Raw genomic sequence first — 13,630 nt, forward strand, 5'->3', positions numbered from 1 at the left:
AACTTTTCAAGCGAAAGCTTTCACCAGACGCGGTTATCAACCTTTCGTATGGTTACCGATCGATGTCACGAGGTGCGTTAGTCTGAAAAGAACGAAACACGGCACACAGCACAGCCCAGCGAAGTTTTCCAATCCAAGTGACCTTTCGATCACCGTCCCTGAAGATGATGTCCTACTTGGTTTTCGACAGGATGCTATGGTTTTGTTTTCTAAATCATCGAAGTACCATTATTTATTTCGGTTTGTTCAAAGCGTTGCTATTGCGCTTTTTGCCAAAGCGGCCAAAAGCGACGACCTTGTTGTTGAAAACGCGATTGAACTGCCGGCGACGCGCGGCTCGCCCCGTAAGTTTCTTCTTCTTCTCCTTACATTGCACCTTCGGAGTTTGGCTCTTCACTTTGCCGGCCCGTGCCAGCGATCCGTGAACTTTTCCTCCGAGTAAGGGCACCGTGACATCGATTTCGTTCGAGCGAAGCTCCGTGATCTGCTGCCAGTCCTGCAGCATTTTGCCTTCACACCACAGTTTGGCGTCGGCTCCGATGGATAGCATCTCCTTTTGGGGTTGCAAATCGATTGTGGAAAAGAAAAGAATGGGGAAATTAGATCATTTCGTAGGAGCTCATTCGATTGTTCGCTGGCGGAAACATAACCTCAAAATAGTGCCTTCATCCAGGACATACCTTGAGCGCTCCAATCGTTCTCGTTCCCGTTTCTGCCACATTTAGGACACGTCTTTCGCCTAATCCACGAAAATACACCGTCTCCATCGTCGATTAAATCGGTTTCGTTGAAGCTGCAAATTGTGGAAAAGCACCGAAAACTGCAACAGGAAAATTGCACGGAAATTGCACGTGGAATCGTGGGGCTCAAATGGCAGCAGGAACCGCAAATCGCGTTCAGTGGCCTCTGTCAAATCGTCTGTTTAGGATAAGCCCAAGTTGGTTGTTTCAAACGGGATCGGATAAATTTGATTTCCGTTTGGTTTTATAATGAATATTTATACGTTTTAATTATGTGATTATAAATTATGGTAATTATTGCGCATTGATTTTGAAACGCACCGAAATTGTAAATACTCTCCGTTATTTTTAAGGTACCCTGTTTGATGCATTTCGAACTACGCTTCATTCGTTTAAAAATTTGGATTAACCGACAGCTCTACTGCGATAGCGCACTCAGAAATTCACGGAAATTATCAGCAGATTAAGAGCTTACCAAGTGATGTACCTCTTATAATGCACGAGAAATACTTCTTTGTAGCTGCGAAGGTGTAACATCAAACTAAAACATCAAACACCTTGCCAGTGGCATAGTTTATCCTTAAAGTTCTGCTCCATCCACAACTGGAGCAAGTCCTTAGGGAGCCATCGAGTGGATTGCCGCAAGCGTAACATGTAAGCCGCGTCAAAAGTCGTTATTATTCGCGCAATTGAACAATCCTGTCCAACGTGGACAGAGAAAGAGAGTGCTCGGCCAATCGTCGCCGGTAAATGCAAAATAACGACACGAACGCGAGCATAAGGCGATTTGGGGCGATAGTTCCGCCAGGTCCGCCTGTCCCTGAGCGCCAGTGTGCGTTACGCTGGGATCGACCTCCACACGGTCGTCGACTTTATCGTCCATGCCGGGTGCTCAACGGTTACCGGGAGATGATAAAACTTTTTTTTTGTTTCACAAACCAGCCACTAGTAAGAAACACAAAAAATGGAAAACGACAACAGTAGAGCCACCATCCAACCGGGCATCATTGGATAAACAACGCAGAGTGACAATAAAATGCTCATCTTTCGTACCTCATCTCCTCGATCGGCTCGCAGCTTGAGCATTATGGCTTCTGATGATGGTGGCCGGGTCTCTCTTCGTACAAGGGCCCACCTAACCCCCAGAAATGGTGACATCCGGAGAAGGACGATGGCTTTTGAATGAACTTTGGCGTTGTGGAGCCTTCCAATTTGCTTCTTACCAAATACCGAGCGAAAGCGCCTCGAATGGATCAATAACTGACGATCAGTAATAACAGCATCATCATCATCATCGTCATCGTTCACGCGTCATTGCTGGAAAGCAAGCTATGTCACGCCGAAGGCCCTCGTTGTAAGCCCCGGAGGAACTGTTGTCTGCGATGTTCCAAAGTTAAATTACAACATTTTCCAACTAACGCCGTACACCGGCGGCACCATCGTTCTCACCGGGAGTGTTGTTTCAAGACAGAGAGGCTCGCCGGTGTCGATTGCCGGCCTGCGACCTGCGACTTCCAAATAATGTGCACCATTAGTGAGGCATCGGAGCACCGATTAGGGTGTTACCATTTTATGTACCGAGAGCCGTACGCAACGCACAAGTGGCGTTTAGCTTTTACAATTGTTTTGGAAGAAATACCAACCTGGCTGCCTTTGGAGCATGGAACATTGATGGCCACACGGTGGCCATCGGTGAAGCAGCTTCTCAAACGGTGTCATTCGATCTTCTCCACTCGGTCGCTGATAACGCGTCTCGTGAAAGTCATTTTTTCTAACTATACCTTGTCCATTCCAGAACCAGAACGCGGTGCTCTGCTCGCCATTTCAAGTGCACGGAACCTAATCTGAATCGCTTCATCGCGGTGTGGTCCATGGTGTAATGGGCAAACGGAAAGCTGATGATGCCATAAAGGAGTGTTAAAGTTGCCGCCACTATCCCAGAAGGATGGAAATGAAAATCGCCTTTTCCGTTGCTCGAGCTTCCGCTTTTCGTCAAGTAACCCGCTTTTTTTGCTGGTCGCCCCATGGCATATGGTCCAAGCGTACACTCCATCCACCACGCTATCAAAGCCACCGACCCGGAAAATGTGATTCGCGCGCCCGCGCGCGCCTGTGCCTTTGGATGTGTGTATTGGCCTGTGTGATGTGTTCATGCACTACACTTTATGGCACGAAATCGTAGCAATCAGAAGCACCGGAGTGCGCGCATTTCCACGGACGATCCATTGAAGAGGATCCAACACTCCAGCGACACTAGGCACCCGGCACCAGTAGCCGAGATGGACTGTGTGTGTGGGTGTGGGTGGTATGATATCTTGGGCTTGGCACTGGCGACAACAAACCTGGGACCGTCGAGGTGGCGCAGCGAGGATGAGAGCAAAGTTTCTCATTAACGCCGAGGTAATGATGCAACGTGCCCGGTGGGTAATGCATATTTCATACGCCATAAAGGTCGTCGGCCTGCCATCGTGATGGCCTAGTTTAGGCCGAAGGGAAAAGTTTTTCCACCGCCACACCGCTGTGGCACCTCTGGTGTCCTCTGGTGTCCTGGTGGTACGGATGCTGGTCGCACCCGAGGACGGTATGGTGCGGTACGGTTTGCGCAAACATCGGGCGGACATCCCATCGACCTGTCTGGGTCGATTCCATCCGCACGCTAGTTGACCAAGTGCTCTGCCCAGGAAAAAGGAAACGGGAAGGAAAAAGTATTTCATTTCCTGTTCGCGCTCGGTCGCTCCAGTAACGTAACAAATCGAACATTAGTTGATCCCGGGAACCGTCGCCACCGTTCGAGTGTGCCATGCCGATGCCAACTATGATCCAGTGTGCAAGTTCTCGAAAGACTTGACATTAACTGCTGCGCCTGCTTGGTCAATCGTTGGCTGTGGCCTTATCGAAGGATCGTTTACGGGCACCACTGCATTGGATGGCATTGTAACAATGGATTTAATTACTCTTCCAGCGCTGGAATGGATCTTGATTTTCCCGGTGAGATGAAAAATACAAACTGCAAACCCGCCGCTACGTCCACCCGTTACCGCAGAAGGTCCCGTTATCGCATTGAGAGTTTGTTGTTGGTGCACTCGAAACACGAGTCCTGGCGGAAGTGCTACTTTTCGGAGCATATACGGCATACGGTGTTGTGTTCTGTACCGTCGGTTACAACGTCGGCAAACCGAATGTGATCAACGATGCTATCGCACTGACTAGAACACCATCACCCAAACACGGTGATGCTTTTTCACAGCGTTCAACGCGATATCATGCGCAATCGTCTAGCGGGCGTGCCCCCGTCTTCGCCACCAGTTGGTGCATCGTTCGGAAATGTTTTATTCCATTCTGATGCAGCAGTTTCCAGTTGCCGGGATGCTGGGAATTCGATAAGGAAGAATGAAAACCAGGGCTTATCTGCACGGTGGTCGAGGCATATACGGCTGACTTGTCCTCCGCACGGCATTCCGGGTGGGCATCCAAACGGTGTAATTCGGTGCCGTCGGTTGGTCGGTCGGTATATGACAAAAGTTTCGGCAACTGTGCCGTCCCTCGAAACGGGATAACGGGCCAGCATGTTGAAGTGGGTGAGAGTCCGCTTCATGGAGAAGTCGCAGTAAGCGATCCAACGTAAACTTTGGGCACCAGATTTGCTGTTCCGTGGGGACCTTTGCAGCGTAAGGACCGTGAATGGAATTGTGGCGCAAAACTATGGCCAATAATTATAACGATAGTGAGTGTGTGTCTCGGTGGACCACAATGGGCGGACACTTTGGGTTTTGATGGACTCCCACTTCGGCCCCGGTGTTGATGTTGTGCCAGACGGATATTTTGCGAGTACCTACTTCAGTCAGAGGACATTCCAAAGATGAGCTACCATCCAACCGGAACGTAGCCGTTTATGGGGATGCCCGGATCTGCCGTTCAGCAGTGCCCGTATGCAGTACGAGTGCCTCGTTGGCGTACTCGAAAACTGGACAGCATAATATTATCTGAACCGCCCCCGCTAATCCACAATTCTGATCGTGATGCACCGGCACCGTACTAATGGTACGCGGAACGAGCCTCCTCCACCCAATATTGGTCGTAAAGATTGGATCGGTTTACATTCGATGCACTGCACATCTCCCGTTGTATCGGATTTGTTGGAAATTCGGTTCCGAGGCACACCGTTACAGCTCTTGATCTCTCTCGCTCTTGATTGCATTCTGATCCTACCATAGCCCGGTCGGTCGACGGTAATCGTCGGAGGATTTTTGGGCGTGCAAACATAATCACATGTGGGCACCATTCTTCCTGGCAGTGGTGCAAACCGTGGTGCACCACGAACGTAGAACGCTGCAGTGTTTCGGCAACGCGGGCGAAGATAATCGGCATGCGGCATTTCTTACTGCGCTGCGGATTATGCTACAAAAGGCTCTCCAGTCCTCCAGTCCCGGCCGCTCCTGTACGGACACACCTGATCGCTGGTTATCTGGAGTTCATAATTGAAATGGCTTCGAAGCTAGGGTACGCAGGGTCTGGAAAGAGAAGAGAGGGACCACGGCCGAGATTGGCAATTAATAATGAAAATTTTCATTTTGTTCTCTGCCGATGAGCTGCCGTGGAGATGTGGGTGCATCGGGTGGAAATGTAATGGATCAGCACCATTAGTTATTGCTGTGTACGGCCAGGAGGAAAGAGATCATTAAGCTATCATCGGGACATGGCATGCAAGGTTCTTCCCTTTATGTAACATGCATGTTTTATGTTTGTAACCATCTTCTGGCTGTCCATTCTGCTGGTTTCAGTAACACTTTGGGTTAAGGACTTTTTTTGTAAACTTATGTAGGATAATGTCCTGGGGATTAGCTGCTCAACTTGAACGTTAAACTTCTCCAACAACAATGCTTAGCCTCGCACCGCAAGGCAGATAGTGAAGCTTTTCGCTTGTTGCTATTCCCTTTGGTTTCTCTAATGCTGTGTCCGATTATCAGCCTGTATTCTTGCATTTACCCTGCGTCTTCCAACCTCTTCCTCTTGGTTCACATCGAGTCGTTCTTAGTCGAGAATCGCACAACAAAACCGCTCGTGCCCGTTGGCCAGACAAAACCTGGCACGCAACACAAGCACACAGGCTGCATTATCCTTATCTCCGATGGACAAGCTTATCATAAGTGACTCTTGTTGCACCTTGTTCCAGGACAATGCTGTGTCGCTTTTCGCTGCCCTAAGCACAATGCCATATTCCCCGATCGGTGGCGGGTGGTTGGGAGTACTTCTGTTTTGCGCTTTCACTGCTGCTTTCTCGAAACAGCAACAGCACGTGTGTCTTGTGTACGGTTGACGAGATGAGAGGTCGTGAAAGCTTTTTGCTGTAAACACGAAATTGAATTTAGACGCAACGCGACCGACAACGGCTCCTGTTGTCTCTCTATCTCGCGTACCCCAGGACAGTAGTATGTTGACTCTTCCGTCGCACTGCAAAGTGTTTTGTTTCTCGTGCTGACGCTGACGCTGTCCGCAGGCCATCACCTTCCGCGTCCTGCTAGTGAGGTGCCGTTGAGCTTTTGACTCTCGTGCGGACTGTCTTGTCAGCGCATTATATTGTATTAAGATAAGTTTCGTTAACGCCAGGGCGCCCGAAGAGAACGAAATTATATGAAACGAACCCGGTGGAAGAAAGAAAGAAGATGAAATTGATTCAGTTACAGGTTACACCAATGGAGCTCACAGAAGTTTCATGATCCCTCTCTCTCTCTCTCTCTCTCTCATCCTTGTCGTCGTCTTCGGTGGTGCAGTGTTGCAGATTGGTGAGAACTTTAATGGCCTTTTCTTTACCTCCTGGTTAATTCAAACCTCAAGCGCACCTTCAGCCAGCATCAAACGCTAAGCAACATGGCGCTCATGGCGTCTTCATTTCACATCGCCTACCAAGACGCTAGGCATGGGGCTGAAAGGAAAAATCGAATAATTTTCATCTTTCGCACAACACAACGAGCGTGCAACAGCGCGTGCATGTGCAGTTTCCATGCAGTAGCGGCAGCGACGGTGGCGGTGAAGACTACGACGACGTCTCCTCCTTGGTCGTCTGAGTGGTTGATAAAAATTGCATTTTTCAAGCAATCGCTAACGTTCGCAGCAGCAGCAGCAACGACACTGGCGACGCATGCTGCGAGCGACAGTTTTCTGACAGCTCGGTCTAAGGTTTTAAGACACCCCCTTGCAACCCTCTCCCTCCTCTCGTTAGCGGTTAAAGAATGGTGAAAGGGGGGGGGGGGATTTTTCCTCGGTTCGGTTTTCTACGCGCGTGCAGCTGCACCGAAGAAAATGGAACGAGGTGAATGGACATCTATTTAAGGAAAAAAAGGGAGGGATTTTCCGTTTTTCTCGACAACCTTCCTCCCGTTTAGCACACGTCACACCAGCAGGCGGGTGGGGGGTGTCACGGTGCCGAAATACGAAGGATGAATACCAAATGAGTTATTCAGTCCCCTTTCCTCTTCTTCAGTTCCGTTTTTATTTCTAGTGCAAATGTCACAATGGCGTTCACGAGGAGGGACAGCGAGCAGGGACGTCGACGTGAGGTTGTAGAGGTGGAAAACTTGTCCAGCGGGATAGCAATTTCGTTTTTCCCTCCCCATTCACACCGCACCATCGCTTGATTCTAGTGGTCTTTCTTCGGTTTTCCTTCTTTTTTTCGGTTTCCATCATCCCCATTCCAGTGCTCCGGCTCTGTCACCGAACCGGACTGGCCGCTGGAAACCACTTTTACCCCATTCGCAATGAAATCATGTGCCTCGTTCGTTGCGCTACTGCTGCTGCTGTTGGCCTTTCTCGGTTCGTAGCCCCTCGGTTCACTCAAACTGCAAGAGTTCACCAACTTTTGCAATTCACTTATACAGCCATCACACCGCCGCCGTCGTCGTCGTCGTCGTCGTCGTCTTCGTAGTCGTTGGTCGTGTGGTGGAGGAGCAAAAGTTTTCCCCAAAATAAAAAGAATGAAAATAAAAAGAACTACTACTACTGCTGCTGCTGCTGATGTTGCTGTCACTGTTGGCTTTTTCTCGCATTTTCTCGCTTTTCTTCGGGTGCCGGTGATTGGCAAAAATCATTCGTACCATCGTACCTGCCAGGACCCGGGCTTTCGTTGTACATTTCGTCGAGTTGGGTACAGCTAAAGCTCACCTCGCAGTGAGTGACGTATGTGAACCCGGCCGCGGCCATTGGACCATTGTGGATGCTTGGACTTCTGAACGAGTGATTCAGGGTGTGTCTGGGCGGTAATTTTCTCGGAGGATTAGCCTAAGTTGTCTCTCCTTCGGTTCTGTCCAGTGGTCGTTAGTTTTCACAACAAAACTGCCCCCCGGGGAAGAAGAGACACCCCCCAGGTGGAGTCCTGAGGGGTGTGCACTGGTCCGGCTGGTAAGCGTTTCGTTGGAGCATGAAAGTATGCAGCAAATGTACACATCCCACATATACACACGACCGGTGGGCTCCTTATCTGCGAATATATGATGCATCACGTTTCGGGGTGCACCGTTCACCACCACCACCACCGCCCTTGTGTGCTTACGGCCAGTTTGGTATCGTTTATTTGCCTTTCTCCCAAAGCCCCCGGACCGGACAGTGGAGCATGAAGAGGTTACTGGCACTGGGACGTTGCTCGTGTCTAGGCGCGTGTATTTTGGGGTTGGGGATGAAGGTATCAAAAGTAAATCATCCCCTTAGGCTCCTGGGGGGGTTAGTCGTCCTTTGTAGTCGGTCACGAACCTGCCACCGTTTTGCACCTGTAGAGTGTTGTTCGCCTTGCTTCACACTCGCTTAAGGAGCTTTGTGTGCGCCGGTTGGAGTGCAATGACCAATTTTGAGGAGGTCAGCCTCTGCAGCAGGTGCAGCGCAATACATTTATAAGTCCACATACTTTTCCACCATCAGCTCTTCTCTTTCTGCTCCTTCTCGAGGCACCTGAGAACGGTCTGGGAGCGAAGAAGCTTCGTTAGCATTTCTTTCTGCTTCTGTGTTTCGCACACGACAACACCAGCACAGCATCGGCACGAGGCCCTTTTGTCGTCCGTTTGCTCCATCTCCACATACTAACGCTGGCAGACTGTATTCAAAACGGGACTGTATTCTCTTTTCTTTCCTCTGAACGGTTGGCCATTTCAAAAGCGCTCCCGGTCGCAGACAAGTCGCAGATTGCGAGTTGAGATTGCGAGGTGGTAGTGGATGTTGCGCTGTGGGAAAGGCAGAATACCACCATGCCTGGCCTGTACACGAGCTAACTGAAAAGGATTGACCGATGAAAGGATCAAGTTAATTTACGGAGTGGATACAGAAGGAGCAGAGGCAGGAGTACACTCGTCTGACGTAGTTCTCTTTTCTTCTGTAGGTGGGAGAGAGTCCTTTTGCATTTTCTTCGCTCTTTTATCCACCGACGAAAAAGGACATTCACATACATCGGAGGCGCATTGGGATTGGTTGTGAAGAAAGATGGAAAGTGAGAGTTGCCATAGAGAAGGTCCATGGGATGGTTGATGGAGGGCCAATGCTGAGGCTGACAGGATATGGCTGAGGTTGACATTTTCGCTTAACTCGGTGGTGTGCCTCTCACGGCATGTCTCTCTTCCGCACCGTTGACTACCTTCGCGCTCTTAAGCATAAAGGAACGCAAAAGCATAAATTCGATTCGAAACACTGCGAGATGGTGTGAGGTTTGGTTTGAAATAGAATCCCGAACCCGGACCCGGACCTTGGTCGAATGTGTTGTTGACAACTGCAGACACTCATGTGATTATGTTCACCTTTCCAGCCGCGTCCCGTATAGAACAGCGGGATTAATGCGCATTTCGCTAAAAGCAATCACACTAACCCGGTGCACATGTTTTCTCATTGCAGGTAAGCAACTCGACTAGACGGCATCGATCGGGTGGCGCTGAGAGGCATACGTGTCGTGTATGTCGCGACTGCTGCACCACCACCAACACACCACCGGAGGAATGGCAATGGTTCATGTATGAATTGGAAGTTAATTTCACTCCGCGGCGGACCGGCGGCTGCTGCAGTGCGCGAGACGATGGCAGAACGTGTGGAGGGAAGCGAGGGAATTCCTTTGCGCGTCCCTCTTTGCGAGAGGGAATTTCCATTTAACACTATTGTGTTGTGTGTCCGGCTCCTCGTGCATTGCGCTCAGCACCGTTCAAAAGGAGGGTTTAACATTCTTGAGAGGCGACACCACCGTGTACCACTCACGGTCTAGCTAGTGGTCCTCTCGTTCTACGATGGTCAAGCACGCAAAGGGACGGCCCTGTCGGTGTCGCTGGCATAGCGACGCGGTTTCTCGTCGCAGTGTGAGAGAGGTTGGGTCGCGAGCCCGTTCCCTTGCAACCCGTTCCGCACTGGAACTTAATTACAAGCATTGTTTGAATTTTTAGACCACTGCCAACCAGGGGGGGAGTGCTGCAGTTGAAGGTCGGCACCGAAGAAGAGAAGGCGTACGACCGTATGCTGGAGAAAGTGCTCCACTGTTTCCGTTGCGTGTATCCTTTCGAAGGTATTTTCTTCTGCGTCTGGTGGTGTTTAATGTGAAGAAATTACATTCTTTGCGAGAAGGTGTGAATTAGAGGGCGGACCGATCGGTGGCGGATCGGAGCGATGGAGGCGCATGGTGCGAGTACCATGCGCCTCCATTTTCCACCCAGGGTGTGCATCAACCATCGAGTGTAGATAATTATATTTACGTTGCTATCGTTACGTTGACAGGTGGAAAGAGTGTCGCTAGAGCGCTGGCTTCTAATTGTCGTTTCAAATCATATTTGGAAATCTTTTCCACTGAATAACATGCTGATAGGACACGATTGGGATTATGTTACCAAAATTCACATTTTTATTCCCTAATCACGTCGGTATTCGTAGAACATTAGGCTGTGTTTATTTGCTCGATTATAAATTAATCGGTTTGCAGGTGCTTTTATCTTTTTTCGCATCGCATCGCATCGATTCAATTTTGCGATTTGAAAAATATGTTGCAAAATGTTTCGGAGTTGCAAATGAAAATCAGCTATTCAGTTAGAGTTTTCCGTTTGTTTTCAATTGAATGGTAGCTACATATGACGGGCACTAACTCTAAAGTCTACGGTTCGTATGCAATGAGTCGAGGAAGATCATAAATTTAGACAAGCCCAGACCAACGTATCCATTGAATTAATGTGTGTTTTCTTTGAAAGCATCGGTCCGTCCCACGCGCATCTCTCTTTTCGACCATGCCCCTGTCTAGACGTATTCCGTTTGTGGGCAACGTGGGTATTTAGATTTGAAAGGTACCACACCGAGCACCGAGCAAGCCGTTATGTTTTGCGACCAGTGTGAAAATCCTTTCTCACTCTCCCTGTCTCACTGTACAGAAATGGCAGAAGATTGGTCCCGTGTCTGTCGTGACGCAGAGGCGCATAAATACTGGAAAGTTGGTTTCGTGCTAGACGAACCGGCCAACATCCCAACTGATGTCCCTTTTGGAGAACAGAAGATAGATGGTTATGGCGCGTCTCGGGTGGGAGAGATTGAGCGATGCGCCTCGGTCCCAGAAGGCAAATTCAACCGAAACAAAAAACAGAAAAGAATAATACTTTCAAATAAAGGTCTGCCATTCCATCTACCATTGTTTTGAGAATTTTCGTCTGGAAGGTTGGATTAGAAAAATAAACTTAAATTTCGTTGCTCACCGTAGAAGACCCGTCACCTTTCGGTCTCTTTCGAGACGTGATAGTAGTTCTTCTTTAAGAAACGAAATCAGTTCACCGACAGACAGCGAGCGTCTCTCAGCGGCACTGTTCCCTTTTTCGCGGCACCGGGGTACCATCTCAAAAGGGTATTAATTTGCCGTCCGTTCGCTTCGTTGTCGATTCAGCTGTCGTAGCGAAAGGAACGATCTGATAAGAACCATCCTTCCCCAACCTTCATCGTTTGGATCAACTCCTTCTCGAGCACCTGCTGGCAGGGCGTCCCGTTGAAGTCTCTGCGTCGTCGTCGTGGTCGTTGTCGTCCTTTCTCGCGCTCATGATAGCCCTGGAAATCATGATGCTTTGCCATGATCGTTTACAAGCTATTCGTGTCAACTGGCAAGCGATTGACGTGTCTTAGCCGCACGGAAATCCCTAACCATCATCATCATCATCATCATGATCATCATCGTCTCCGCCGGTCTAGGGCTAGGATAGTGTGCAGCGGCAGAAGCGTGGTAATGATTTTCCGTCTTACCGGTTTTCGTCGTCGAGCTCCGTCGAGCAGCGTGGCGCGGACGCCAGGTACTGGCGGTCAGTGACGCGGACACACCACCACCACCACCACCACCATCACGCGCCATCATGCTCGCGTTGTTCCGATGGCGCACAATAAGGCAATCAGGATTATTCTCCGTTTTGGTCCCCGCCGGATGTCGGCCTGGCGGGCGGTCTGTCGCTCGGTTGGGCTGTGTCTGGATGTTATTTCCGCTAACGATGTTACGGCGAAGACAAGGGTCGTTATGTTTCAATTCGTTTCATTTATTTAAAAGGCCCTCCGATGGGCTCCCGGTTTGCAGTTCCGGCGAGGACACCGGTTCCCATCGAGGGCGAAGTTGTCGAGGCTGTTGTCACATGGGCGCATGTTTCGCGCTTTAGGTTTTACGTTTTTTCACCGCCGCCGCCGTCACCAGGTGTCGTTTCGCGTCGTGATTCTTGAGCTTTACCTTTGTTGTAGTTAACGGTTTTCGACGCTCTCCTAGCACCTGCAGTGATGGATCGTGGAATTTTGTATATTTTCCCGATTCTTCTCAGCACACGAGACGATTGGAATTCGCTGGAACGGTTTTCATCGATGCTTTTTCATTTCTCCATTCCCTTTGGGTGCAGCAAAAATCAAAAGCATGATGGCGGTGAGCTGTGTGACGCATTAATGAGATTGAACCGCTAGACGATCGTTCGACCGATCGATCACGTGGCTCTTGCCCCCGGTCGTGTACGGTCAAAGGTGGAAATTTAATCAACGAATTCTTCGCTCATGTTCTGCTGCTCTGCACCGAAAACGTTTGATATTCCTTTCCGCAACTCAGCCTTCCGCAAAGGCAAAGAACATGAACGCTAGCCAAATTCCTGGAATGCAGTGCTGCGGTACACATCGTGTCCCACCGTATTTCGGGGAACCACTCAGCACTAAACCACAATTTTTTATTGTTCATCTTTTGCTTTGTTGCTTGCCGGTTTGGCCAGGCAAATTGCGAAATCACAACCGGTTGGTCGGTTCCACCTTAAAGCCTTTCCCTTTTCCCTTTACCGATAAACTTGCGTTCTTATGAGCGATTCCTCCGGGCAGCTGCCGGTTTGCTGCCGAGGCGAAAAGATCTAATTGGATTCAGCAAACCTACGCAAACGCTCGGCAATCGGGGCGGTATCGTCGTCGTTGTCCTCGAAGGTGTCGTTTGGCTGGAGCTATGTTTTCGGTCCTTGCATCCGGATGGTGGATTTCCATTTCCATTTCCCCGGGTACAACACATCCGGCATAATCTACTTATTTATAGTCTAATAACTATTTCAAAATTAAATTTCATTCAAAACATAATATAAATTCCTCAACTCAGCTGCTCCGCTTATGTGTCGCCGGCTGGCTGGCTGGCTGGTTGGCTCTTTTTCCACTTTTCCTCCAACTCGCCAAACGTCGAGCGACTTCTGGTTGGTTGACTTCGACGGATTCTTTGTCGGGAAAGGGTACGGTGGCTCTCTAAACTCTAAAAATGTCGCCCGACCATGCGTATCTGATAGTTTTGACATAAAGAGAAGAGGCTCGCTCTTGCCGCTTATGTACCGGAGTTTCGACTTCTCGGAGCATTCCGAAACTATCTGTGTGTGTGTCTATCGGTTAGTGCACTTCGTCTATTCGACCTCAAA

General features: G+C 49.5%; 2 protein-coding genes across 6 annotated transcripts in view; one reads left to right on the forward strand and one right to left on the reverse strand.

The window, feature by feature from the left end:
- The window catches only part of LOC126572894 (semaphorin-1A), a 136,450-nt gene that overhangs the window by 50,344 nt on the left and 72,476 nt on the right, over nt 1-13,630 (forward strand). The window lies entirely within an intron of this gene.
- LOC126572896 (uncharacterized) lies at nt 233-821 on the reverse strand. Its single transcript, XM_050232608.1, has 2 exons — nt 681-821; nt 233-553 (listed from the first exon to the last, which is right to left on the reverse strand). Exons 1-2 carry the CDS (start codon nt 765-767, stop codon nt 233-235), a joined length of 408 nt encoding a protein of 135 aa, XP_050088565.1. The 5' UTR covers nt 768-821.

Source organism: Anopheles aquasalis, chromosome 2 (assembly GCF_943734665.1).
Source record: "Anopheles aquasalis chromosome 2, idAnoAquaMG_Q_19, whole genome shotgun sequence".
Classification (NCBI taxonomy): domain Eukaryota; kingdom Metazoa; phylum Arthropoda; class Insecta; order Diptera; family Culicidae; genus Anopheles; species Anopheles aquasalis.